Source organism: Equus caballus, chromosome 6 (genome assembly GCF_041296265.1).
Source record: "Equus caballus isolate H_3958 breed thoroughbred chromosome 6, TB-T2T, whole genome shotgun sequence".
Lineage (NCBI taxonomy): Eukaryota > Metazoa > Chordata > Mammalia > Perissodactyla > Equidae > Equus > Equus caballus.
The window spans coordinates 12637158-12663298 of NC_091689.1; the positions used below are offsets into that span (position 1 = coordinate 12637158).

Here is a 26141-nt window from a genome sequence, read left to right on the forward strand (position 1 = left end):
CTTAGCAGCCAGAGATTTTGACTTATCTGTCATAGGAAGGCAATATTTTCCAGTGTTATAAGAGAAACTCAACACAAAGTTTTCTCTTGGATAATTATAAGGAAACCATCAGTATTAACACAAGAGGAAAAGAAAGCCAAAGAGAAATATATTATTCCTGAGATGATGTCAATGAGAATCAGTAGTATAAGCTTTGCTCATCACTGTTAATTAATAAGAACTGAACACCACTGGGCATATAGCCTTGAATTGCTCTTAGCTGCTCTTAGCTTAATGAAAGATTCATTGAATTTTTTAGTGAATTAAATTTTGGTTCATGACAAAGACAGAGCTTCTAAAGGTATGCCAAAATAGGATGAAAAATTAATGTAAGAGAAATAGGAATTCATTCTGATTCTCCTTACACTTTATCTGGGCTTAGCATTAGTGAAGGTGATTCAAATTCTTTTGAGAAAGCAACATGTTCTGAAATTTGGTCAGATAAGATTGAGATCGAAATTCAACCCCAATTCACACTGTCACAGTTGGATAAATCTAGGAAAACACAAGAGGTCGAATCAGAGTGCAGAATTGAGGGCGAAAAGGCAGGTTATGGGAAAGCTGGGCCTCAGGAACGCTCCTTCTGGGCTTTGCAAAAGGCAAAGTCTGCAGTTTATTTCAAAAGTACCCAAATGTCAGCATTCATTTGAATAACAGAAAGCATAAAATTAAATAATCTCAAGTTGGAACACATGCCAGTATATATTTACAAATATCTCTTTAAAAAAATGAAAATAAACTTGGTGAGCCAGGAGAAAGCAAACGAAAAATGGCCTGGCTGTCTTACAACTTCTATATACAGACCAACAACTGAAATCCCTAAAGCAACATTTTAGGTCTAAAACATCATTTACAAAGGAAAAAAAGGAATAAAAGAGAGGGAGAGAGAGTGGGCAGGAAAATTCTTTCAGAAACCTTTCAAATACTCATCGTTGTGAAAAGTGTTGTAACAAATCTCATAAAACCCCAGCCAGTACTGCAAATGCAGCTCATTCCATTAAATTAAACACAGAAAACTCTCCTGAAGGCAAATTCTCCCAACAACACTGAATAAAAATCTTCAGTGAATGAGGGAACCGGGAAGAGAGTATTACTGAGAAGAAAACATTTTCCAAATCCAACCATTTATTTCTTGAGACTGTGAACTGGATTCTGTGAAACTGTGAAACGTTTCTCGGACTTTTGCTAAATCTGGCCCAGGGCTGGTTACGAGTGTTGAAAAAACAAACAAGGGGTCCCAGGTCATGATCTTGAGAGCGACTAGCTATGTGATGGTCAAGCAAATCCTGTACAAGTTAAGGATAAGCCAAGGCTGTTCTGTGTCACGGGAGCACTGGATATATGAGGGATGTAAAGAGAAAAAAGCCAGAAGGTTGGAGAAGTGGTTCTGGGATCGATATTTAGAAAGCTTAGAAGCCAGGCTAAGAAGCTTGAATTTTATTCATTATAGGCAATGGAAAGTGACCAAGAAGGAATGTCTCCCTGGATCTGTGCTTTGTAAGGAATATGGTACCTAAGAGGCCAGGGAAGGGCAGCAGAGATGAGGCCCAGGGGCAAAAAGGGCCAGAGACGAGGTTTAAAAGTAAAGCAAAACTGCATCCCAAGTAAACCTACACTCATGTGAGTGGAGTAAGATGAATTTTAGTCCAATTTGAATAGACAGGGGCAGATTTTAGTAAAAGGTGGGGAAGGAAGAAAGAAACAGCGCCTTTTTGCAGTGAAGGATCCTGGGACACAATAAATTCAAACACAAGACAGAACAGGTTTTCAGAAGATGATGAGTTTGGCTCTTGCCACATTATCCTGAGACGACTGTGAGAAGCCCAGTGAAGATCGTCATCAAGAAAGTGACGAAGAGTCATCTGGAAATGGATTTCCAAGAGAGAAAGTCAAATAGACACACAAGGGGAGTCGGAAGAGCCTGAGGCATTTAGAGGGCAGCAGAGGAAGGGAGCTCAGGTGAAGGAACCAAGGAGGGGTCTTCCAGAAACCAAAGACCAGAATCAGCAGGACTCAGTGTCATGGAAAAACAAGGAGCGAATTTAAAGAAGAGTTGTGAAGCGCAAGGATCCAGTGTTGCAAAGTGTCTAAGGGAGGTGAAGATTTGAGCAGCATCACTATTGTCAACCATTAGCAAGGGGCCAGTGGTAACTTTACGATTTCCTTGGAGCAGTAAAGATGGAAGCCAAGCTGTAAACTTCTGTGGAGTGAATGAGTTCTGAGGATTGGGGATACCATGTAGTCTATTACTTGGCAGTAAATGCATGGAGATGGAATAGCAATGGGAAGAAGGAAGATTTTGGTTTTGGTTGTTTATTTGTTTGGTGTTTTTTTCTTAAGTAGAAATAATATTAAAAAATATTTGTAGCTTAGTAAAAGAAGTGAGAGAGGGGATTAAAAAGTCAAAACAGAAGAGAGATGACAAAGCCAATGAAGAAGGGACAAAATATCAAGGAATCCTTCACAATTAAATTCTGGTATATTGAAAGAGGGTCTCTAGTGTGGTTGTGGTCTGAAGATAGAGACATCATGTGCCTCCTGAAAGTTTTGGATCTTTCATTTGGAAACACCTTGTATGCTGATCCTTGGCACGAATGTAATTCATATCTTAGACTTGAGAGAGAAAAGGAATGTGATGAAAGAGAAGCGAAGAGGTGAGATGGAGACAGACTAATTCTAATAGACCAGCACAACACTTACATTTCCAAAGTATTTGTCCAGCAACTCCACATAACGATGCACAATCTCAAGTGTCAAGAGCTCATTGTCCTGATTTTCTACTGCACAGCAAAAATATAAACTAGCATACCTTGAAAAGAAAAAAATAAAGTAAAGCACAAGGACACATTAAACAACGTGAAGTTTCTCCCCAATGAATATGCAAAGTTACCTCCTCCCCTCCAGAGAGGCTCCCCGTCCAAGTCCAAGAATGAAATCTTTACTCATCACATCCAAGTCCTCTCAAAACGTAAAATAGAATATAGAACAATATGGTGGTGATTGGAATATTTCTGTTAATTACGTGACAGGTCTAAAGAAAACTTGCCTTGAAGAGCTATGATCAGGGGACAGGGTCCTTTGATTCTTCCCCTCCCCAGCTTTCAAACTGTCTTTTCTAAGCTCCAAACTGTTGACCAGGGGTCTCTGGGCTCCCCGGTGCCCACCTTCTCACTTCAGACTGTACTGTGGTCATTCTGGACACGTCTCCCATCCTCAGCTTTGTCAAGTCCTCCCCTCCCCTGTGTGTTTCTTCTGCCTAACATACCCTTCCCTATCCTCATTCGTGTGGCTAACTCCCATTTCTCCTGTAGCTCTGAGCTTGGATGTCATTTCCACCAGGAAATCTCTATCCTCTCTGAGAGGATTGGATGTCCCTTCCATGCAGCCCTGGGCCTCCCCCACCATAGCATCTAGTGCTCTTTGTTGCCATTTCACAGCCTGTCTCTCCTCCACTAGATCGGTGGCTTCCCATAGGCCGGTACTGAGTCTGCCTGGTTCACAGTTGTGTACCCAGTACCTGTAAATATCCATTGAGAGAACTGCTGAAGCCTATTTTTTATACAATGGTTTAAAAGACAAATGAACCCAAAGTTTCAGAAACCAGCCCGCAGGGAGTAGTGAGAAATTTCTTGTTGGCAAGTACTTTCCGGGACTTTGCCTCTCCATCCCTGGGACGCTTATTATAAAGGGCCCTCGCTGACATCTCTCAGGATGCTAGTACTGAAGGTTTTGACTTTAGACTCAACAGAAGGAGCTTTTCCCAGGCACTTCCCGGTAATTTAATCCATCAAATGTAGTCTGCAGAGGTTACCTCCACATTTCTCCTTCAGCTTTTATAAACACTCCTTACAAGAGCCTTTCTAACGTGCATTTTTCTTCTAGAGGTTGCCGTAGGACATTGGATGGAGGGTCAGGTCAGCTGTGTTCTGGTGTTGGCTTGGACATCAATTATCTGGGCCTTTATTGGCAAAATTACTTTACCTCTTGGGGCCTCCATTTCCTCATCTAGAAAATGAGGTTCCTTTCCAGTATTGTCCTGCCATGGCAAGTTAGTGCAGTAAAGAGACAATACATAGGCTTTAAAGCCAGAAAGATCTGGATTTGAATCCTGGCTCTGCTAATTACCACTCAGTTACTGTGATGGGGGACTAATTACTTAAACCCCCTGCAGCTTCAGTTTGCTCATCAGCAAATATGAGTAATAACAGCTATAATAAGAGCTCCCTATCTCTCTATCACATTAGCCTGCATTTTTTTCGAGCATTTGTTACTCACTGAAAATGTTTTGTTTACTTAACCAATGAGTAAGCTCCATGAGAGCAGGAATGTTCTGGGTCTTGTTCACTACTGAAGCCAACAGTGCTGGGAATTTAATAGGTACTCATAAGACATTTCTTGAATGCGTGTGTGCATCAGCAACACGTAGACTAAGTACCTAGGATCCATCCTGGCACGTGGAAGACCTTTCAGCAAATGATGGTTCTTTTCCAGTTAGTCTATTGCTACAAATATTTGGGTTCCAGCCTTCCAAGCTTTCAGTAAATGATGGAATTGGTGTTGCAATCTAAAATATTCAGGATTCAACAACCAAAGCAATAATGAGAAACCCAGTTCTCATAAAGTTACTCACACCTTTTATAAACAAGTTTTAGCTCCTTCCAGTCAATAAAACTGCTTGTCCTCTGGCCACGAGAGAGAATGATCTGTACAATTTCCCGGGTGATCTTTTTCCTTTCTTTGTCAGGGAGAGTAGTGTACCATTTCTGCAGCCGTAATTTCCCTTGTCGACTGAAGAGCAATATGAAATGTATCTAGAACAAATAAAGGACAGCAAAAGCAGAATTTGGTCAACCAAATCATTCTCTGTAGACACTGAAATTCAATGGCAGGGTTTACAAAGGATTATAATTCTGAACAGATGAAATAATACCAGCCTGAAAACTATCTCATTTGACAAATTACATTTAACCCATCAGAGAACAAAGAAATGTGTACATAGTAAACATAGCTTATTTATATTATAGGGGAAAGATAAGTTCTTTAATTCCTTTTACATTCATTATTGGGAGAAAAATAGATCAAGGAAGTATAAAACTCTTTCGAGAAAACTCAAATTCTTCCTTCATAAGCCAAAAAAAGTTTAAAACATGGGAAGAATTTACGTTAAAAAAATTACATGCCACTTCCATATCGTATAGAAACAGAATGATAATAGAGAAATAAAGGAGAGAAGTAAGGGAAGAAGATGAGGATGAAGCAAGGGGAAAGAATGAGACAGTGAGAAAGGGATCATATTCTTTTTAAAATAAAAATTGTATATGTTTAAGGTGTCCAACACAATGATTTGATATACCTATACATAGTGAAGTGATTACTGCAGTTAAGCTAATTAACATAATCATTTCCTCACACAATTACTATTTTTGTGTGTGATGACACCAGAAATATACTCTCTTAGCAAATTTCCAGTACTCAATACAGTATTATTAACTATTGTCATGATGCTGCATATTAGATCTCTAGACTTATCTATCTTATAACTGCAACTTTGTACCCTTTGACCAACATCCCCCCATTTCCCTACCTCTCTGCTCCTCGTGACCATCCTACTCTCTGGTTCTATGAGTTTGGCTTTTTTAGATTTCACATATAAGTGAGATCACGCAGTATTTGTCCTTCTGTGCCTGGCTTATTTCATTTAGCATGATGTCTCCCAGATTCATCCGTGATATCGCAAATGACAGGATTTCCTTCTTTTTTATGGTTGAATAATATTACATTGTGTATATATATACACCACATTTTCTTTATCCATTCTTCTGTTGATGGACACTTAGATTGATCCCATATATTGGCTATTGTGAATAATGCTGCAACGAACATAGGGGTGCAGATATCTCTTCAAGATACTGATTTCATTTCCTTTGGAAATATACCCAGAAGTGAGATTGCTGGATCATATGGTCATTCTAATTTTAATTCTTTGAGGACCCTCAATGCTGTTTTCCACAAGGGTTGTACCAATTTACATTCCCACCCACAATGTCCAAGGGTTCCTTTTTCTCTACATCCTCACCAACACTTGTTATCTTTTGTCTTTTTGATAATAGGCATTCTAACAGATGTGAGGTGATATCCCATTGTGGTTTTGATTTGCATTTCCCTGATGATTAGTGATGCTGGACACCTTTTCATGTACCTGTTGGCCATCTGTATATCTTCTTTGGAGAAATGTCAATTCAGAGCCTTTGCCCATTTTTAAATCAAGTTATTTGTTTTCTTGCTATTGATTTGTTTGAGTGCCTTGAATATTTTGGATATTACCTGTTTAACAGATTTATAGTTTGCAAATATTTTCTTCCATTCCATATGTTGTCTCTTTGCTCTGTTGATTGTTTCCTTTGCTGTGCAGAATTTTTTCAGTTCGATGCAATACCATTTGTCTATTTGTGCTTTCCTGCCCACACTTTTGGGATCATATCCAAGATATCATTGCATAGACCAATGTCAAGAAGCTTTTTCCCTGTGTTTTCTTCCAGTAGTTTTACAGTTTTAGGTCCTACATTTAAGTCTTAAATCCGTTTTGAATTGGTTTTCGCATATAGAGTGAGATCAGGGTCCAATTCTTCTGCACGTGGAAACCAGTCTTCCCAGCAACATTTATTGAAATGACTGTCCTTTCCCCATTGTGTGTTCTTGCCACCTTTGTCAAAGATCAAACTAAGTTTTAAATGTGAGCTCTTTACTCCACTTTGTGGATTACTTGGCTGAGAGCTTTAGAATCAACCATCTCAAGTTACAATTGTCTTTGGTATCACAATGGATTTTTAACAATTTAGATAGTATGTTGGCTACACTGGGAAGCAATCTGACTTTATTTTTCAATTAAGTTTTAAAATGTGTATTTGAAATGAATGTTCATACTTCAATGAATTTTAAAAGCTTTAAATGAGTAGAAGACATAGTAACATGCATAAGTTTACCTTGGTATCTTAGAGGAGTGGTAGCCTTGCTTTTCACGAGTTGTCAGATGGTCTGACCTTTCTTTTATGAGAGATTAAGTTTTCTCAGTCCATAGCATGAGAAGTTGACATTTAGAATCATAATTGATTTTGTTGGGTTTTTGTTTTGTTTTTTGAAAAATAAAATTCATTGTTGGGGTTAATTGTGTCATGGAGGGAACAATATATACTGGGAAACAAATAATTAAATTTTAAAAAGACTTTACAAATAGAATATTCAACCCTTTTTACTGAGGTTTGGCTCTGAATGTCACAGCATGAGTCCTAAAAACTCACTAGGTGGCGCTATCTGGGGCCAAAAGAAACCAGGCTCTTTTCTTCAGAGCTTTCTCTACCCCCAGCCTCTAGAATTTAAAGTGTTCTTAATAAGCTATACTCTGTCTTCGAAAGGAAACATCTGTTATGACAAGGAATTGAGGTCCAAGACATTGCAAGTGAAGAGAAAGCAAGTTTAAAAGCCCAGCTCATCTAGCAACTTTAAGAAAAATCACTCTCAGTGTGGAATTGTAAATATGTGCTTAGAACACAGCATTTTCTTAAATACCCATTTCACTATCAGCACAGGCACAGATAATTCAATAATGGAACACACTTACTGTTTTCTAAGAATCATATTGAGAGCTATTTTTGCTTCCAAGAACAGATAATCATAAAAGTAACATTCTAAAGGTATAAATCAAATGGTGATAGAAACATAAAACCTCAGGATCTTGAGAATAAAGCTCAGCTTGAGATCATCACAGTAGATAAGACTATTCAATCCAATGTCTAATGAATGGTCAGATTTTTTTACTAGAGAAATGAAATGCAGACATTTTCTTGGTGTTCCCTTTGCATTTCCTGTCAGAAAATTTTCTTCTTCCCATCTAATCTAAATCTCCTCTACTATAACTTAATCGAATTTTCCTTGATTTTATTCACAGAGTATATAAACAGATAATGTTTCACTATCCTTGGAGGAACTAACTTCACATGTTTGAAGACAGCCTTTAAGTCTAGCCGGAGACCTTTCCTTCCAGAAGAAATGACCCTGGTTTCGTGTCTTCATTGGTTCTATTTTTGAGCTCTCAAAATTATCATTGCAATTCCTCTGGGATTTCTTCATAGGTTAAATGTTACTTTTAATTTCGGGTGCTCAGATCAATGTCCAAAGTGAGAGGCTGCAACTATTGCTGGTTTAATTGTGGATTCCTTTCTAGTCCTTCTCTGTTGCAACCTTCTCTCAAGACCAAGGACCTGCCTTCTTAAATAAGGATCAACAGTGTGGAACAATCAACAAAGAGCAATTTTTCATTCCAACAACGAATTCAAAGAGAAAGGATCATCAGAAACATAATACACACTTCAATAAAGCCCGTATAAAACAGAAAAATGCTTTCCAAATTAAAAAGAAGCAACAAATAGGTTTTAGGTTATCCCATAACTGCATAGCCTAAGACAGTGCTGAAAGATTTGGTCCTCTCAAGTTCTGCTCTGAGCAGGAACCAGAGCTTGTGTTGTGGTGTCTGGTGCCTGTGACGTCTCCAGAGTTAAGAGTGTGGCTTGAGAACCAGCGGAAGGAATTGTAATGATTCACAAGAGTTCATCACCTCCAGCAATTAATTTTATCCAATTTATCAGTTTAGTCATTCAAGGCATATTTGCATAAAGTGTTTCAAGAGGTTAATCAAATAACAGTTTTGATTAGCATTCGCTTGAGACTAGGAAAAAAGGCAATCGGAAGTGTTTTTTCAATATTTAAAAAGAGCCAAGTTAAATTCAAGCTGACGTCTTAAACAAACTTCATCTAACTTCAGAAAACAACACTCGGTCATTCTCTTTCTGTAATATTGCTGAGATGAAAGGCGTGATGGACAGACTGACTGGTAATACTGTTCTGGGAAACATCACCTCCGTAAAGAACCATAAAATGCAAAGGAGGGTGTTGAGCAGGGGTGACTTCTTATATCTGGCCCAGTGCTCCGGCCTCAGGCAGGCAACTAGCTTCACCAAGGTCTCCCATCCCTGTCCCAGAAGGAGGCCCTTCCATCAGCAGCCCTTTTGAGGGGTGTGGTTCTGTCACAGAGGATCCCTCAAACCCAGCATGTCAGATTAGTCCAAGCGTTCCTTGTCTTCAGAGTGTCCACTAGAACAATCCTTGACCTACTTGGGCACCACCCCAAATTCTCACTTTGACCCATAATGCAAATCAGTCTGGGTGTTTTCGTAATCATCTATTTCTGAAGCATGTCCAGGGAGGCACAACCAGGCCTTTGAAGGAAGCAAAAAGGAGACTAGGACCAATCTGTTTTGTCCACGGCTCTGAATCAGTGATAGCATCTGCCTTCTAGTTGAAGACAGTGAGGGCTTCCAATAGCAGCTTTGGTTCTTAATGTTTGCAAATCTCCCTGCTCCTGACCTGAAGCATGTAGAGGACCCATAACCAGCTTCCAAGAAGAGAGGTATCCAGGAACCTCTTCCTCTCCCCAACACTGTTACACCATGAACACCACCTCTTTAGCTTATATTTCATGATCTGAGCTGTAAATAAAAATACACAGAATTTGTTCCTTTCCTCCAGTACCATCAACCTGACAAGCCCTTCCTCTGGTGGCCCAGATCCCACAATACATCACTTAAACAACCCTATTGCTAGGGTCCTCACCTCCCTAGCATTTTTTCCAGCCTCTACAGCCACCCCGCAAATTCCTAACCCAAATCAGCCCATGCGCTCTCATCATTGCTTCTATGCTGAGGCATCAGGCACCCCTGGGAAAAATCACAGAGGACTTTACACATTAGAATCAGCTTGAATGTATGATGGTCCACCTCTGCCCAATCTCCAGTGTAACCTGGAAACTTTCCATGTCCCTCTTCATGTAAAGGGTTGCTAAGCAACTCCCCCCTCCATTCCCCACATGGGTTATTCCAAGTCTCTACCATGCCCCTCATACTCCCTATCTCCATCCTCACTCCCTAACTCTGAGAAGAAGATAAAAGCCAAGAGGATAAAAAGCATTCTGATGGATTTCCCCCGCTCCTCCCACATGTGTACACCCATACGCACAAACTTGGTCATACCCACGCCCAGCCAACTTATTTTCTTCCTATGTCAGCAAACACCACATCATCTTCTACTTTGGCTTTCAACCCTCACCTATCTCTTTGGGAATGTAGCTTTGTCATTCCAACACTGTCAATTTCTGCCCCTCTCTTCTAGGACTTCTTACATGTAGAGGCTGAATAACTCTAAACCTCTCTCATCTTTACAAAACAATGGCCCTCTCTAGAATTCCAACCTTTCAGAAAAGTAACTCAGCAGTCAGTGTCAAGAGTCCAAAGGTGCCCATACCTTTTGACCCAGTAAGTCTACTTTTAATATCTATCTTAAGGAGAAATATTTAGCCATTCGATGTTTACCGTACTTCTTTATAGTAACACACAAAAAATGAATAAAACTGGAAAAACTACCTAAATTGCCAATAAAAGAGAAATTTTTAAGTGGTATTTGTTAAATGACTTCAGTGAAGTGAAAATGCTTATGGTATAAGGTTAAGTTAAAATGAAACAGACTATAAAATAGTCATGGAATATTATAGCGACAAAGTAAAACTATAGTTGCATAGAAATTATACAAAGGAAACACACTAAATTGATAACAGTATTTACCTTTGAATAGTGGAATTATAAATGTTATTTTCTTCTTTGCACTTGCTTGCATTTTCCAGAATTCATATGCATAATTTTATAATTAGAAAAATGCTTAATGAAAAGAGTATTCGTGAGTTCAATAAAAATCAGTCAGCATTCTATCTGAGGACCAAATACTAAGTAAATGTCAAAGTTCTTTCACAAATAAAACAATACCTGAAGGAGACTGCCCACCAATCAGGAGACCCCGTAGGACTGTGTAACCAGACAAACTGAGTGCACAGCCCGTCTGCTGGTCCTATGACCATGAGGCCAGTGACGTAAGAATGAGGACAGAGAGGGTAGACAAGGAATATATAAAAATGATCATTGTTGCCGTGTTAAGATGGAGGAGCCCTAGTAGTTATTTTTCTCTAATTTCAAAACAATGTTATTTAATTCTGCCAAGGAAATGAAGAAAGTAAATGAGCGAGGAAGCACAGACCTGTAGCTCAGGCTTTATTCACACTAACGAGAGCATTGTTTTCGCAACAGCAGGCTGCAATCCAGTGGGTTAAGTGACAAATTTGGTGGATCACAGCTGGCATATTTTTAATGAAATAGAGCAGAACAGAACATATCAGAGCAATCACATATATTGAGGGTGTGTGTTTCAAGAAACTTCTGTTCCATTTGCACAGACTTCTACTGGGTAGAGGTGTAAAATGCATTTCTTGCTATTGGGTGTGGCTAAAAGGAAAAGGAGGAGGAAGATGGAGGGGACAATGACATAGACACTAACCCTAGTGAAGAGGTCATCCACAACGAGATGAAAAATCAGGAAAAAATATTTCAACACGAGGCGAGTCAGTAAGGAAATGTTAACAGAAAAACAGCTTTTTAGTTAGTGTTCATATTTAAACTCTTAGAGAATGTTGGGTCCCAGGAAGAATACTAATACATATAAATAATTTTTTCCTAAGTGTGGGAACCAACTATTTGGAGTGGACCTTTGGGCATATCAAACTATGGCTTTGTAAACAGAGAGCTGACCTTCAAAAAGGGCAGGGTAAGATGCCCCCTCTGAAGCAGGAATGAACACAAACTTCTTTTTCTTAATGCGACAAATTAAATAAGCAAGTGAAACAGAGGGGTATGCCTCACTCAGTCATGGGTGTCAATTTGAAACCCCTCCACCTGGCAGTCAATACTCTCCCCTCATTGCAAGAGCAACTTGAGACAATATCAGAAGAAATAATCACATCGGCAGCTAAAATAACTATATTTCAGAGAGACCTTCAAGCACAGATCATTTATTCATTCAACCCATATTTACTGAGTGCCTACTCTTTGCACTATAAAACATACAAATACAAGACCTGGTTCTTTACCTTGAAGAACTTATAATTGTGATAAAGAGTCAAAAGAAATATCAAGGTAAACACAGTGAGTTAACCACGGGCCTTTACGCCCTAAAACGCCACTAAAATGACAGTAGTAGAATTTTCAAAATTGTGTTGGACCCTAAAGACTAAGGGAAGGTCAGAGGAGATGATAGCAAGGAAGAGATTTCAACAAATCTGTGGAAGATGGAAGGAGAGAGAAGAGTGATAAGTGACTTAGCAAAGTAGCGGAAGGTATAACTTAAGAGGTGATTCTGAAAAGAAACCAGCCAACTGTCCCCAGAGAATGCCTGAGAGTGACACTTGGGGGTGCCATAACCCCAGAAGACAGCAGATAAACACGGTTCTGAAAACAGGGAGACTGGCTAACGGTCCACCTACAGAGTAGTAGGCATTGGCTACCTGCAGCATTTCCAAGGACTACAGCTAAGAAAGAACACACACATGCACAAACACACGCACACACGTGCACACACCCACACACACACACATACCCCACAGTAAGGTCCCAGTTGCTTTATTCAAGGATACAGAAATTTAACGGAGGCCATGTAGCTGGAACATCTCTTAGGACAGCTTCCTTTGGCCTCCAGAGTCAGTGATGGGTAGCAAGCAGCAATTGTTGATGCTATTCACATGAGGCAAGGCCTTCCCGAATCTGGGAAGCTCAAATTTGTGCAATGCTATACTTCTTTTATACCTAAGACTTACATTGCCTCTCAGAGGACTTAGACAATCAATGCCCTTAAGAGGAAATATTTATAGACACTTGCAACCCTCCTGGATCTTAAACCTAATTCGGAGCCTACAAACCCATATATCTTCATCTAAGAGGGAAGTGTTCCTGAGCCTCTATCACCAGCTTTGTTGCACCAAAAAAAACGCATCTCTTCCATCAGAAGACTGAATGATTCTTCCCTGGAGACACTATATGGCAGAGAAAAGACCTCTAGGCACTAACAATGAAGCCTTCCCAGCCCCCTGACTAAGCCCTCAGAACTGCCTATTAGCATGGGAGCACCCCACTTTCAAATATGAGCAGAGGCCAAGGATCACCAGACACTTTAGGACAGTCTCTAACACAAAAGAAAGAGACTGAAAAGAACAAATTTTTAAAAAAGTAAACCAGGGCCGGGCCCATGGCCGAGTGGTTAAGTTCACACACTCCGCTTCAGTGGCCCGCAGTTTGCTGGTTCGGATCCTGGGCGTGGACCTACACACCACTCATCAAGCCATGCTGTGGTGGTGTCCCACATAGAAGAACTAGAATAACCCACAACTAGGATATACAACCATGTTTGGGGGATTTGGGGAGGAAAAAAGCAGAAGATTGGCAATAGATGTTAGCTCAGGGCCAAACCTCCTCACCAAAAAGCAAAAAGTAAATAAATAAATAAACCACTGGATACAGTAAGAAAGCATGGAACAGAATAAAATGTCACACGCGCACGTGCGCCCACACACACACACACACAAATATGAGTTAAAAGAAGACGGAGTTCCTATATCAATAAAATGAAAACAAAGCTCTCAAGAATTACAAAGTATGATAACTAAAATAAAGTTAAAGGAGTCACCAAGAAATTGGAACAAAACAAAAAAACAGATGGACAATTAGAGGAAAAGATAAAACCATTAGGGGGTCAATACAGAAAATCAATATTCAGAAAGATAAAACAGAGATCATGGAAAGGAAGAAAATCTCAAAGAACTAATTCAAGAAAATTCCCCAGGCCTAATGAGATGAGATTTCAGATGAGAAAGGGTCATCAAGCGCCCAGCACAAAGAATTTTTAAGGCACGTTAGCATGAAACTTCAGAACACTCAAGATAAAGAGAGTAGCCTAAGAGATTCCAGGAGGACAAAAAGTTTACACTCAAAGGATCAGAAATGAAAATAGCATTGGCCTCCTCACCTGCAACGCTAGCTGTTGGAAGAGTAGAAGTCTACATCCAGCCAAATTATCAATCAAATGAAAGAGCTGAAGAGACATTTGACATATTCACACATGCAAAGAAAAAAATACAAAAAAATTTAAAAAAGAAATTTGCATCCAGTATACCTTTTATAAGAAGACCCTAGAAGATGTCTCTCATCAAAAGGAGGGGAGAAATGCAAGAGTTAGAAATGGTTATCTAGAACACAGGGAACCCAAAGCAATATGGTGGTGACAGGCCAGAGTGACAGCCATATACCAGGCCAAGAAAGCACCCATTCCAGATGGAAGTGGAAGGGGCTGGAGAAGAGGGAGGGAGGAATAGAATTTATAGGTCATTTCATTTCTTTGTATAGTTGGAAAAAATATTGATAGCCATTTGAAAGATCTGCTAGCACACTGGGGAAAAAACAGCAATAGATAAATAGAAAACCAGGAAAGTGGAAAAAGAGATTTACAAACTCCAGGAAAAGAAAAGAAATGATGCAAAAAAGAAATTATAATAATAGTTCTTAAAACTATTTTGGGAGAAGGAGAGGAGAGGAAGGATGTGTGTGAACAGAAGAGCAGTAAATGCTCAATAACCATAACAGGAAGTTAGAAGATAACGACAAGAAGGATGAATGGAAAGCTACCAGCATAAGGACATTATTTAGAAATATAGAGGTAAATACAAAAGAAATGGCTGCAATTATTGAAAGTAATTACCTCTGGGAGAAGAACTCGGAAAAGGAGAAGGGTTGCTGTTTTTCATTATCTAACTCTATTTGATTTTTTAAACTGTGTACATACATTATTTGGATTAAAAAATAGAAAGGAATGTTTAAAAGAATAAATCAGAAATGGTGGAGTACCTATACTTGACAGTGACATTAAATAAATATTCTGAGATGCTACTCTCCCTTCTCCCTCCCAGCATTAAAGTCAAAAGTTCAGAGGAAAATCCTTAAATATGTTAATTGTTCTAAACATCTGTTATGAGCTATCATTAGATTTTATATGACGCAATTTTATTTTTCAAGCTGCACCAGTTCATGGAATGAGAATACCATTAGTTTACCAGTTTCCAGGTGGAGTAATACATTTCAGTATATGTCCTGATTTTACTTCGAGGCATATAAGATTTGACCTGAATTCTAATGTTCCTAATACAATTTTTAAGGAGAGAGGATTGACAGAAGTTTTTGCTGATTCTGTGCTATCCTTCCTGTATTAATAAGTCATTACATATCCCCTTCAGCCTTCACCTTTAGAGTAAAGAAGTTTCGTCTCTTAAGCTTCTTTTCATACTATTGGTTTCTTAGTCCCTTATCGTTTTGCATGTTTCTTCCTGAATCAAATGTAACTCCATTCTTCACTTATAACAGGGACCCAATAAATATTGGTGCAAGTGTTGAATTTTGAGAAATGACAACTAGCCCTGTATTAATATTCTCAGTAGATAACTGGCTGTTCTATAAGAGTTGGAGAACACATTGGTTTTCTTGAGATGACCTTCCTAAAAAAGCCCAGGGTTTTATTGGGCAACATAAGCTTACAACTGGAATTACTTTTCTCCAGATGCAACAAACTCCACTAGCACTTGTCCTTTGTGCCAGGATCTTTTGGCAGCTTAACCTGAGTGGTTTAACAGTTCTCTGGCCAGAAGAGCTTAATAGCATCTGCAAACCAAGAGCACCAGCGGCTCTATTCTCTCTGCTAGATCGTTATAAAAATGTTCCACACAACTGGTCTGGGCACTCATTCCTTCAAGGCCCCATGGTTGATATTTGCACATAGGGATGAGTCCTCTAACAATCATTCCTGATTTCCGTCCTCTAAGCCTGCTCTGAAAGCCACAAGACCATCCCTCCAGGGCTGCTACCTCTCAAGCATCTTCTTTCTGAACTCCTATCAGAGGGGCTTTTGGATAGTGGAAAGCAGAGATATGCACTGCTTATTCACCAACTCACGTATTCACCGTCTCAAAGGGCTCCAGACATATACAGTTTCCTCGTCCACAAGCCAAGTCCCCTTCCCCTCACAAAGGTCATGTGCTTAAGCTTTCCGTGATCTATCCTTATCATAGATTTTACCAGCATGCCCCGAGTGGAAATAAGACGTGCCAGACTACTGTTTCCCAGAATTCATTTACACATGTTCTTAGGATGAAGGGTCACTGACAATCTGCCAGTACTCTAGCTTAGTGACCCTTTGAAGCAAACTTGTTACATGCCCAGAATTAAAATTTTAAAACTTGTTAACATGCTATTGAGCCAAATGGTGTATCTCAACCACTGTTTCAGATTTGGTCCAGAGCATGCTGTGTGCATTTACCACTGGGTCAACCTAAATTTGACTCAGGGCATGCTGAGCATCTATCACTAAGCCAAGCCATACCCTTAGCCAGCGGGTGGGGGGCAGTAGAGTGGCTTGGTTGTTAAGTGGGAAGACTTTGGTAACAAGTAGCTTGAGAGTCTGCATTTGAATCCTGGCTCTGTCATTTATGAGCTAAGTAGACTTGGAAAAGTTACCTGATCTTTCTGGTCCTCAGTCTCCTCATCTGCAAATTGGGATGACAATAGTATAGTGACCTCAGTAGTGTTAGGGGGATGCAATACTACACATGTCAACCTCTTAGTGCAGAGTCCAGCACAGAGTAAGCTCTCGATAAATGCTTGCTGTCGCTAATAAGTCATCCACAAGTCTACCTCACCCATTTACGCTCCCATTAATCTTCACTGAGGCAAGCAAAAGATTCTCGGCTTCCTCCTTTGGAATCACTCCATTCCTGCTCCATCACTTTTCCACTAACTGGTTCCCACGCTGATGGAAAGAGTCTCTGACAGCCATTTCATAGGTACCCAGAAAGGCATTCTGCCGATTCTTTGGGTAATAATAAATCATCCAATCTCTAGCCGACTTGCTACCCTGTCTCCTCAATCACGTGGTCTCATCAACCACCTTTCCACCGCTTCAATAATGAGTTTACCCCAGCTTACCCCAGAGACAATCTAAACTTGCAGGTAAGTCCTTTAGAGTTCCTTTCTTTCTTTTGACTGTTGACCAGTGGTCTGCTGACTACATATTTATTAATTCTCTCCAAGTTCCCTGTAAAATGTTTACTTTAGAGGTCCCTATTTTTTCACTCATGTGTGTGCATGCTTTTTCTATAATTGAGTAATGGCAGTTAATGTTTTAATCCTTAGTTTTCCCCTTCCCTGACTCTTTGCTTGAACTGCACCACTCCTCCTGGTGGATCTCTCTCACTCTTTCCACCAGCTTCTCTTCAAGGAAGCAGCATGATGCAGTTGGAATTACGGGGCAGGTGTGGCACTAAACCACAGCTCCCCTCTCAGGCCTCTTGTCTCCAAGTATGAAGCAGGAGAGCAGTGTCACATATTCAAATACCTGTCAAGGGCTGGGCAGAGGCAGGTAACACCTTAAATGAGGTTAAAGGTTCAGCATCACATGATAGAGGGTGGAAGAAACAGAGTCAAAGTATAAATCACAGGTTCCAACTAAAGGGCTACCAACTCAGCCACAGTAAGGTGCTGCCAAGAACAACACTGCAGCCAGTATTGCCAGGTCTTCAGATTTTAGATTTTTTCCAAAAGAATCCTGAAATCTGGATGATTATATAAAATATAGGGATTATTTTAATTCTGGCAATTAATAATAATAATGATAAAGCCCTGTTCAAGGTGCACAAAGCACACTGCAAGTGGCTGTGGTCTGCGAGCTGCATTTGGGGTGCAGGCCTCATTTGAGACCACTGAATTCATTGACAGCTCAGGTCCCTTATTTCACTAAAATTATTCTACAGTTTCGTTGTGCTCAATAAATTTCCCCTTTTTTTGTAGTTTCTGAGTTTACCTGTTTGAGGAAGTGGTCCTCTGATCCGAGAACCTTGCTTCCGCATCTCAGCCTAATATAGTGTCATATCTAATCTGAGATCAGAGTCTCCTATTAACCTTATCCATCAAATTTTATAAGTTTCTTTTCCTCAAGATTTCCAGCTCAGGTTCCTGTTTCCAAAATAAAGGAAGACAACATTTATATGGAGAAGTAAAATCCACACAATCTCAGAATCTCATTTTTGGCTCATTATGTCAACCTTTTTCCTAAAATAACATGTTGAAAAGCAGTCGCCAGCCAATGTATTTCAGTTCTTTTCCCAATCCTTGCACACCATCTGGTGGCAGAACTATCTACTTATAACAAGGGAAATGCTCAGTGAAGAAGGAACAGCAGGTGAACTGGGTGAGGAGAATCAGAGGAACAGAGAGAGGGCAAAAAGGGAATGAGATGGGAAAAAAGTCATGAGTCATCCACAAGTTAAAAGGTTCACTGCTGAGAATTAGCAAGTGGCCACTTACATAAAATTTTAAAGATCCCTCTGTAAAGAAAATTCCTCATAAAACTATTACCCATCCACCTGTATTGCACAATAACGTTTATTGTAGGGAAAGAAAGAAACAAAGGACTGGATAGATGGGTAGTTACACTGAAAGGACAGGACTGCAACCTGTTATGAGTTGAAGTGCATTACCCAAAAATTCATACATTGAGTTCCTAACTTCTAACACCTCAGAATGTGACCCTGGTCATTGCAGACGTAATCAGTTAAGATGACGTCACACCAGAGTAGGGTGGGCCCCTAATCCAATGTGACAGGTATCATTATAAAAAAGGGAAATTTGGACATAGTCATGTACACAGAGAAAATGCAATGTGAAGATGAAGGCAGAGACTGGGGTGATGCAGCAGAAGCCAAGGGACACCGCAGACTGCTGAGAGAGCACAAGAAGCTAGGAACGGATTCTCGGAGTCAGAGTCCCCAGAAGGAACCAGCCCTGCTGAAACCTTGATTTTGGACTTCTAGCCTCCAGAACTGTCAGATGATGAATCTCTGTTGTCTAAGCCACTGAGTTTATGGTACTGGGTTACAGCAGTCCTGCTATACAGCTTGTCTCTGGCTTTGAATTTTATGTCTTCTTTTTCATCTCAAAAATCATCATCACTGTTTTCTAAGTCATTACAATTCAGTATCATAAAACCAATTCATCCACATTCCAGAGATAAAGTTAGCAGATTCCATTCAACTTAGCAAATATTTATTCAGTGTCGACCACGATGAGGTATTTAAAATTAAGTAATCACTCATTTCTGGACTCACAACATGTTAATATTAGAAATAGAAACAGAGCTGATTTGGTGCAAACCTCCTCACTTTCAGACAAGAAAATGCAGACCCGGAGAGCTGAGGGCTGGCCCCTTGGTAAGTTGTGTATAGTGAGCAGCAGAGTTAAAAGGACCTCCTGTCTCCCAGCACCAAAGCTTTTTGCACTTGGCACCTTAAAACACTTTTTGTTTTCTAGTAAAGCTAAATTACTACTCTTCTTTATTTTTTTCCATTTACACAAATAATTATAACCAGGCAAGTCTTATGCTAACACCAGAGGCCTATTATAATGGTTGACACGTGTTGAACCTGCACCAGAGACAATGCTAGGCACTTGACATGCATTACTTCATTTAATCTTCATTAAAACCATAAGAAGTAGATACTAGTACTACCCCCATCTGATTGATAAGGAAATGGGGTCCAAAAAAGTTAAGTACCTTGCTCCAGGTCAATCAGCTAGAAGGTTCCAGGGGTGAGCTTTGATTCTAGAGGCTACTCTTCAAATGACTATGCAACATTGCCTCCTTGAAGAGAAAGCAAAGACATATACACTGGCTCCAACTAAGCTGGCTTCACCCACTTTTAAAGTCAATATGATACTGAACCATCTTTTTTAACTAGAAGGTACTTCTTAAAGCTCTCTCTACCCCATCCAATACCAAGAGGTTCTGTGCCAATCATAAAAATGGGCAGGAAGACCCAAAAGGCCTATGCTTGTGAAGATTCAGATAGAAGAAATAAATACTTAACTAATGATAATAATGACATTAGCACTGAATCAATCTGGGTCACTACAATTAAATATATCACAGCAGTGACAATAAGATGGGTGGAAAAAGGTTTAAGCAACGTTCCCTGGACTGGCAACTTTTTGCTAACAGAAAAAGATCATCTGAAGTCATCTATGTAGTTTAGCTAGATCAAACATGGGCTCTTATCTCTTCTCACATAAACGAAAGCAATGAGGAACTTAAACAGAAAAAAACTGTTTTAATATTTCTACGAAGGGTCTATAATATTACTGAGAGAAGGAGCCATAACTTCCTTTAAGATTATAAGATAACTAAAACAGGCCCTGTACTGGTAGGAAGTCCCTGTTTCTAACAGAAGTAGGAAGGGGGGTAGGAAGGAAGATGGCATGGAAGAAGGTAAAACTGCTGCCTGCTGGGCTTTCCTTCATATTAAAAACGCATTCAGTTTTACCTTTCTTCCTTTCTTTCCTTCTTTCTTTCATGTACTCATTCAGCAAGTATCTACTGAATCTCTACCATGTGTCAGGCACTGTGCCAAGAGATGAAGATACCACCAAGAACAGGACAGACAAGTTCCTACCCTTATCAAGCACACAGTCTCATAGAGGGAAATGGACAAGTAAACAGTATGAACTATATCCAAGCATGATGTGTTAAAGTAGAAGTAGCACAAGGAGCTATGGGAAAATAAAATAACCTTGTCTAAAGGTCAAGGAACTCTTGAGGAAGTGACTTCAAGATGAGACCCAAAAGATGAACAGGATTAGCCAAATGGAAACTAGTAGAGAAAGGAGAAAGTAGGGCTAAGAATGATTAGGCAGAGGGAACTGTGGATAGGAAAGCCACCGGAAGAAAGGACATGATGTCTTCAAAGCACTGAGAACAGCACATATGGCTGGTTGACTAGACAGGGAGAATGAAGAGATGGCAGAGGGATGGCAGAGGCATACAGAAGGAAGGTCTTGTAAGCTACAGTAAGGAGTTTGGACTGTAGTCTAAGTGTAATAGAAATGAAGAAGCACAAGAATGGAGTAATACAGCCAAGAGATGACAACGGGGCTTCCATCAGCATGTAGCAGTGAGGACTGGGAGAAGCGAAAGGATCCTAAGCTATTAAAGTAATAGAACCAATGGGACTTGGTTAGCTGTGGGTGTGAGAGGAAGAGAAGAGTCAAGAATAATACCCAAGTGTCGTGGCAAATTTTCTGAGCCAAGGAACTCAGGAGGAGTAGGAGATAAACCAAAGGGAAGGAAGCAGTCATGGTGGTGGCAACAGGCTTGGAGCCTCTACCAGGTAATGTTTCAAGGACCTCTGGAATGCAGAGACTATCCTCCAACAGAGGCTGAGAATATAATTAAGCTGGAAGGACTCTCCTAAATCATTTGCTCCAATCTCGTATTTTTAAATAAGGAAACTAAAGTACAGAGAAGGGAAATGACTCACCAAGACCATAAAGAGAGTGAGTAAAATCAGATATCGAACCCAGGTCCATGTTCACCACCCTACACTGCTTGTCATGAAGCAAAAGTCAATCTTTATGCTCCTCCCCATCACCTTTCTAGAGCAAATCTGTTCAACTTGGTAGGAAAGAGAGCATTAGTTACATCCTGCATTGCTTGCCTATTCCTTTCAAATTCGGAATTCACAGAAGGACAGTAGTTTCAAATGTCTCAGAAAAAAATAATACTGCGTAGACTGGGGAGTATCTCAATATTTTCCAATAACGAATCATTTTCCAATAATGAGCCACATAATCAGCAATGCTTATATGGAGTGTCCCAATTAACGTTATTTTAACAGTGGAGGAAAAATTAACAGTGATTATTTGCTAGGTTGTTTTAAACATTTCAAAGTTTTTCAACCTAAGGACATATAAAAGTATTTTCTTAGAAAACACAACATAAAAATTATTAATGGTCTTTTGTTTTGATTCCTAGTAATGAATCTTATCTTTAAAAAAGAATTCCCAAAATCATAAAATTGTATTCTTAGGCAATATGTGAACTCCATTAAACACATAGCAGCTCTTAAACAACGTTAACAAAAAGCCACACAAATCCCTAATGCAGCAAATGCATTTTCCCTTCATTTACACTGAAACGTGTTCGACCTCAGGGTGAAGTAATCTGTTGAAAGAGTTTCATTACTGGTTTCAGTAAAGAGCACTTTTTCTGCAGTTTTGATTCCACTCTACCATCCACAGTTCTCAAAAGAAGCATCTTTCTGGAAACCACATAGTCCAGGAATATTTTTGAACAATCAAGCATTTTTTGTAGATGAAACTGCAATGAATCAGCATCTTCACCCTTGGCTATCTACACCAGTATATGCTAGACCCAAAGTAAGATGGTTTTCCCATGACTACAGTCTACTTAACTGTGTTAAAATCTGAACACTTCCATCGATTAAAATTTCTGTATCAGTTCATAGTACAGACCAATCTTTTTCTATGACTGCTTAAATCCTGTTTAAAGCAACTTAAACCTGCAATGATGTCATCAAATGGGAACAAACATCTCTACCAGTGGTCAAGTGAGAAGTTTTGTTCTTTTGTAAATCATTGGTAGTCAATGAAGACAACCTACCCCAATTCCAACATCTTCTATCCTCAAATATGTCATAAAGTCACTTACAGGTCTTCCTCTCTCAGAAAGTTTAAGCTTTATTCAAAGTCAAATGAAGTCAGTTAATTTTTTAATTTATATCCAAGATAAGCCAAGAGGAGCCAAAATGGCATGCAAAAGTTGGGTGCTGTTAGTAAGGCTTATAACGCCTCAATTTCACAATGCAATTTTAGTGTTATTAAACATTACTGCTCAGAATTGCATACGTAAATGCTTTTCGCTTCATGCAACAATTAATCGATTTTATCCTAAGAGCACGGCATCTAGCATGACAGTAAAGGTGATGATTGTGTACTCAAAGAAAACCGTTCTTAGAAGTCCCATGAGGGCAGGTCACTTATTATGTTTGGGGTGAAAACTGTATGTCTGACTTTAGGAAACCAGGTGGGAAATTTGAGTAACTAAAACAAGAGAGAGGAACCCCAAAGATGGAAGCACTGGCTCCAAAAGAGACTTATTAATAATGAGCACAATTTTCCTGACCTTTGAAAGATGGAAGAGACAGCACAAAGGTTGAGTGCAAGGATGTCTTTATTCAAACTTAGACAGAATGTCAAATTGTGACACACCCTACTCTGGCTTTCCCTTACCCATAGGCTGAACAAAGGCCCGTCAATTAAAAAAAAAAAAAAGTTGTGATGAGAGCCAGGTAAAGCTCAACATGGTGAACTTCTCAAGTGATGCCTAGGTTCAGGCTCCTAAATGTAAGTCCCAGCCATGGCTCTGGCATGACAGAACAGCTGTCAGGCAGTGGCTGAGCACACATCCCAAACCTTCCAAATTAGTGGCTGCAGATCTACGCTGCCAACATGCAGGTGTAACCGCTAATTAACTTCACAATGCACACTCAAGTGCACATCCCTGCTTTGCCAATGCCATAATTCCTGCTAGTTCTCTAGGTCACTGATTCCAAACTATGGGAGGATCGGAAAGACCAGGATCTTCCGCATCAAATGAAAGGAAGAGGAGTTTTTAAAGTAAGGATGTTAATGGTAAAATCTGCAAACTGTGTTTGTAGGTCCATCTCGAATAGTGAATCTTAGGAAAAGACTTAATTTTTCAGCAGTGTTGTAGGGAATGGGCAACCTGGCTCTAGTCAGTTGAAAATCACATTAAACTAACAGCTGAAATTATATAGGCTTGAAACTTATACGTGGATAACTCTAAGTCAAGTGAAAAGAACCTGTGCAACCACATTCATGGAGAAAACCACAGAAAGAACTTGCCGCTGAATGGCCCAGCAAGGAAAAGGCCAGCATTGAGCAGAAGCCTTAAAAAAACTGTCAGTGGGCTTAGGAAGAAGGAAAAAGGCACCACAACAGCTTTAACATATGTTTATGTACAATTTCCCAAAATACTTCTGAAGACTGTGGCAGAAAGCCTTTCCATTTTCAACATATGGTGCTACACTTCTAATGTCAAGACAAAATTATTTAGTCTCCAAGTGTATTCTGCTAGTTAAGTGATCCAGCAGATATTTTAGATTTGTATCCAATTCCACTCTAAACTACTTTAACCAATATATGCTAATGCCTTATTGTGATTCAGAATTACATCTAACTTCTAAAAGAATGTAGTTTAGTTTCTTCCAGGCTGATCCTGAATTTGTGTTGCTTTGAGGTTTCAATGAGTTGAGGTTTTTTCCCTTTTGCTCTATTCATTCTACTCAAGTAGTACATATAATTTAGTTAAAATTGTTTTCAGAACTTTTGCAAATAATGATGATTCTGAGGTTAAATTTGAGTGCTTTCTGTGCTTTCACCAGTCTGAGTAGACCAGAAATCTCCATTTCTAACACTGATTGATCAAGCACAGAATCACAAATGTTACAGCAGAGTTGGCACTGTACTAAATAGAGGTTTCATCAAAGTAGAGAGAAAGAATGTCAAACTTTTAACTTCTAGAAAAATAAATACAGGCAGACTTGAGTACAAACACTAGAAAAACCGCATAGCTGTCTAGCAGGCACGCTCACCAAGTTAAAAAGAAACCAGACAGGTTCCAATTGAGTGAAGGACCACGTACTTTCATCACTGAACGTGCCAAACCCAAATGACCCCTCCTGACAATCACACATATAAATGCAAAACGCACACCTTGTGAAATTCATGGTCACATTTCAGTTTCAGATATACACAAAGAATTATTTTTACATCAATTTAGCTATATATTTTAATATCATTTAGCTGATTATTTTTCCATCATTTTATGTCATTTAGCTCTGTTTTATATCATGTTAGCTGCATATCATTTTACATCATTTTTGATTGTCCTTTTTACTTTTCTTACCTTTGAAAGTTGACTTTACACTTTCAGTATTTAGAATATATATAAATTATTTTTTATATATATATGTGGTTGCAATTGTAAATTTTTTTTGGAGCCCCAATAATTTCAGATATTGTCCATGTTTACTTTTTATAATATTTGAAGAAAAAAGTAATTGTCTGAACAACATTGCAATGATTCTGTCAAGGCATCATTTCAGGTGTTTTTTATCTTCCTCTTTACCTTTCTGTTTTTTCCAAATGTTCCATAATAATTATGTATTATTGTCAAAATTTTTAAAAAATTAAAGATTGCTAGGGAAATATAGAATATAGTAGCTACTCCAACCCAGGAAGGGAGGAACTGTGCTTTCAGGAATGCTCGACAGCCAGAGGCAGAACTGTTACTCAGGGAGCAAGGACTCTGCTGCACACCCCACCCCATGCCCCCACATACCCCACCCAAGATGTGGCTGTGCTGATGCTGGGTTAGGCCAGGAAAGAGCCTAGTGCTTGCAGCATCCCCTTAATTAGAAGTGAATAAATAGTTAACATAATTTCTTCCCAAAGGGCAAAGTAAGACCCCAGAACACAAGGAGGTGACACAGCTAGAAGTGAGCTTCAAATGGAAGGAAAGTAGACTCTTGGTGGCGAACATGATGCAGTCTATATAGAAGCCAAAATATAATGATGTACACCTGAAATTTACACAGTGTTATCCATGTTGCCAATGTGGCCTCAGTAAAATAATTTTAAAAAAGAAAATTCCAGAGAACCCCATCTCGCTCTGATGGCTTCGCTGGCACCTGCTAGCTAGCCCACACCATCCTGAGGGCCCAGGGAAGCCAGGCTGAGAAGAGCTGCCTCTGCTAGGCCCCATAAAGCCCCTTCCCTTTGGTTCAGTTTTAAATCCTAGGCTAATTAATGGAAATTTAACCTAACACTACACGGCAAGGGTGGATTTTTTTGGTCATCCCACAGGCCGCCAGAAACACTGTAGAAGGAAGGGCTCTTTTTGATCACTTTTACATTAGAAAGTTGAATGATGGAAAATTTCCAATGTTAAATGACTTTTCTTTTTGTTAAGGCAGACCTAAACAGACCCCTAAATTTTGATACTTTGATGGCAAATCAACAATGCACTAGCCTAACACACTAGAACATAATGCAACTAAATTTCCTTAGAACTACTCAACAGAATCTTTTCAATAAAGTTTCACGGGCTGATGAAGTTTTAAGAGACTTCATTAGAAAAATCCTAACAATTACTTCAGCCATTGCTCCCTTACCATCTGCTCTTAATAAGGCAGCCAGATTTAT

At 39.4% G+C, this 26141-nt stretch overlaps 1 protein-coding gene across 1 annotated transcript in view; it reads right to left on the reverse strand.

Annotated features, from left to right (window-relative positions):
• AP1S3 (adaptor related protein complex 1 subunit sigma 3) overlaps positions 1-26141 on the reverse strand; it is a 70964-nt gene that overhangs the window by 16775 nt on the left and 28048 nt on the right. The window contains exons 2-3 of the mRNA XM_023642427.2: positions 4672-4850; positions 2740-2848 (exon numbers count right to left, since the gene is read on the reverse strand). Of these exons, the coding sequence (XP_023498195.2) occupies positions 2740-2848; positions 4672-4850 (288 nt within the window). The remainder of the gene's footprint in view (positions 1-2739; positions 2849-4671; positions 4851-26141) is intronic.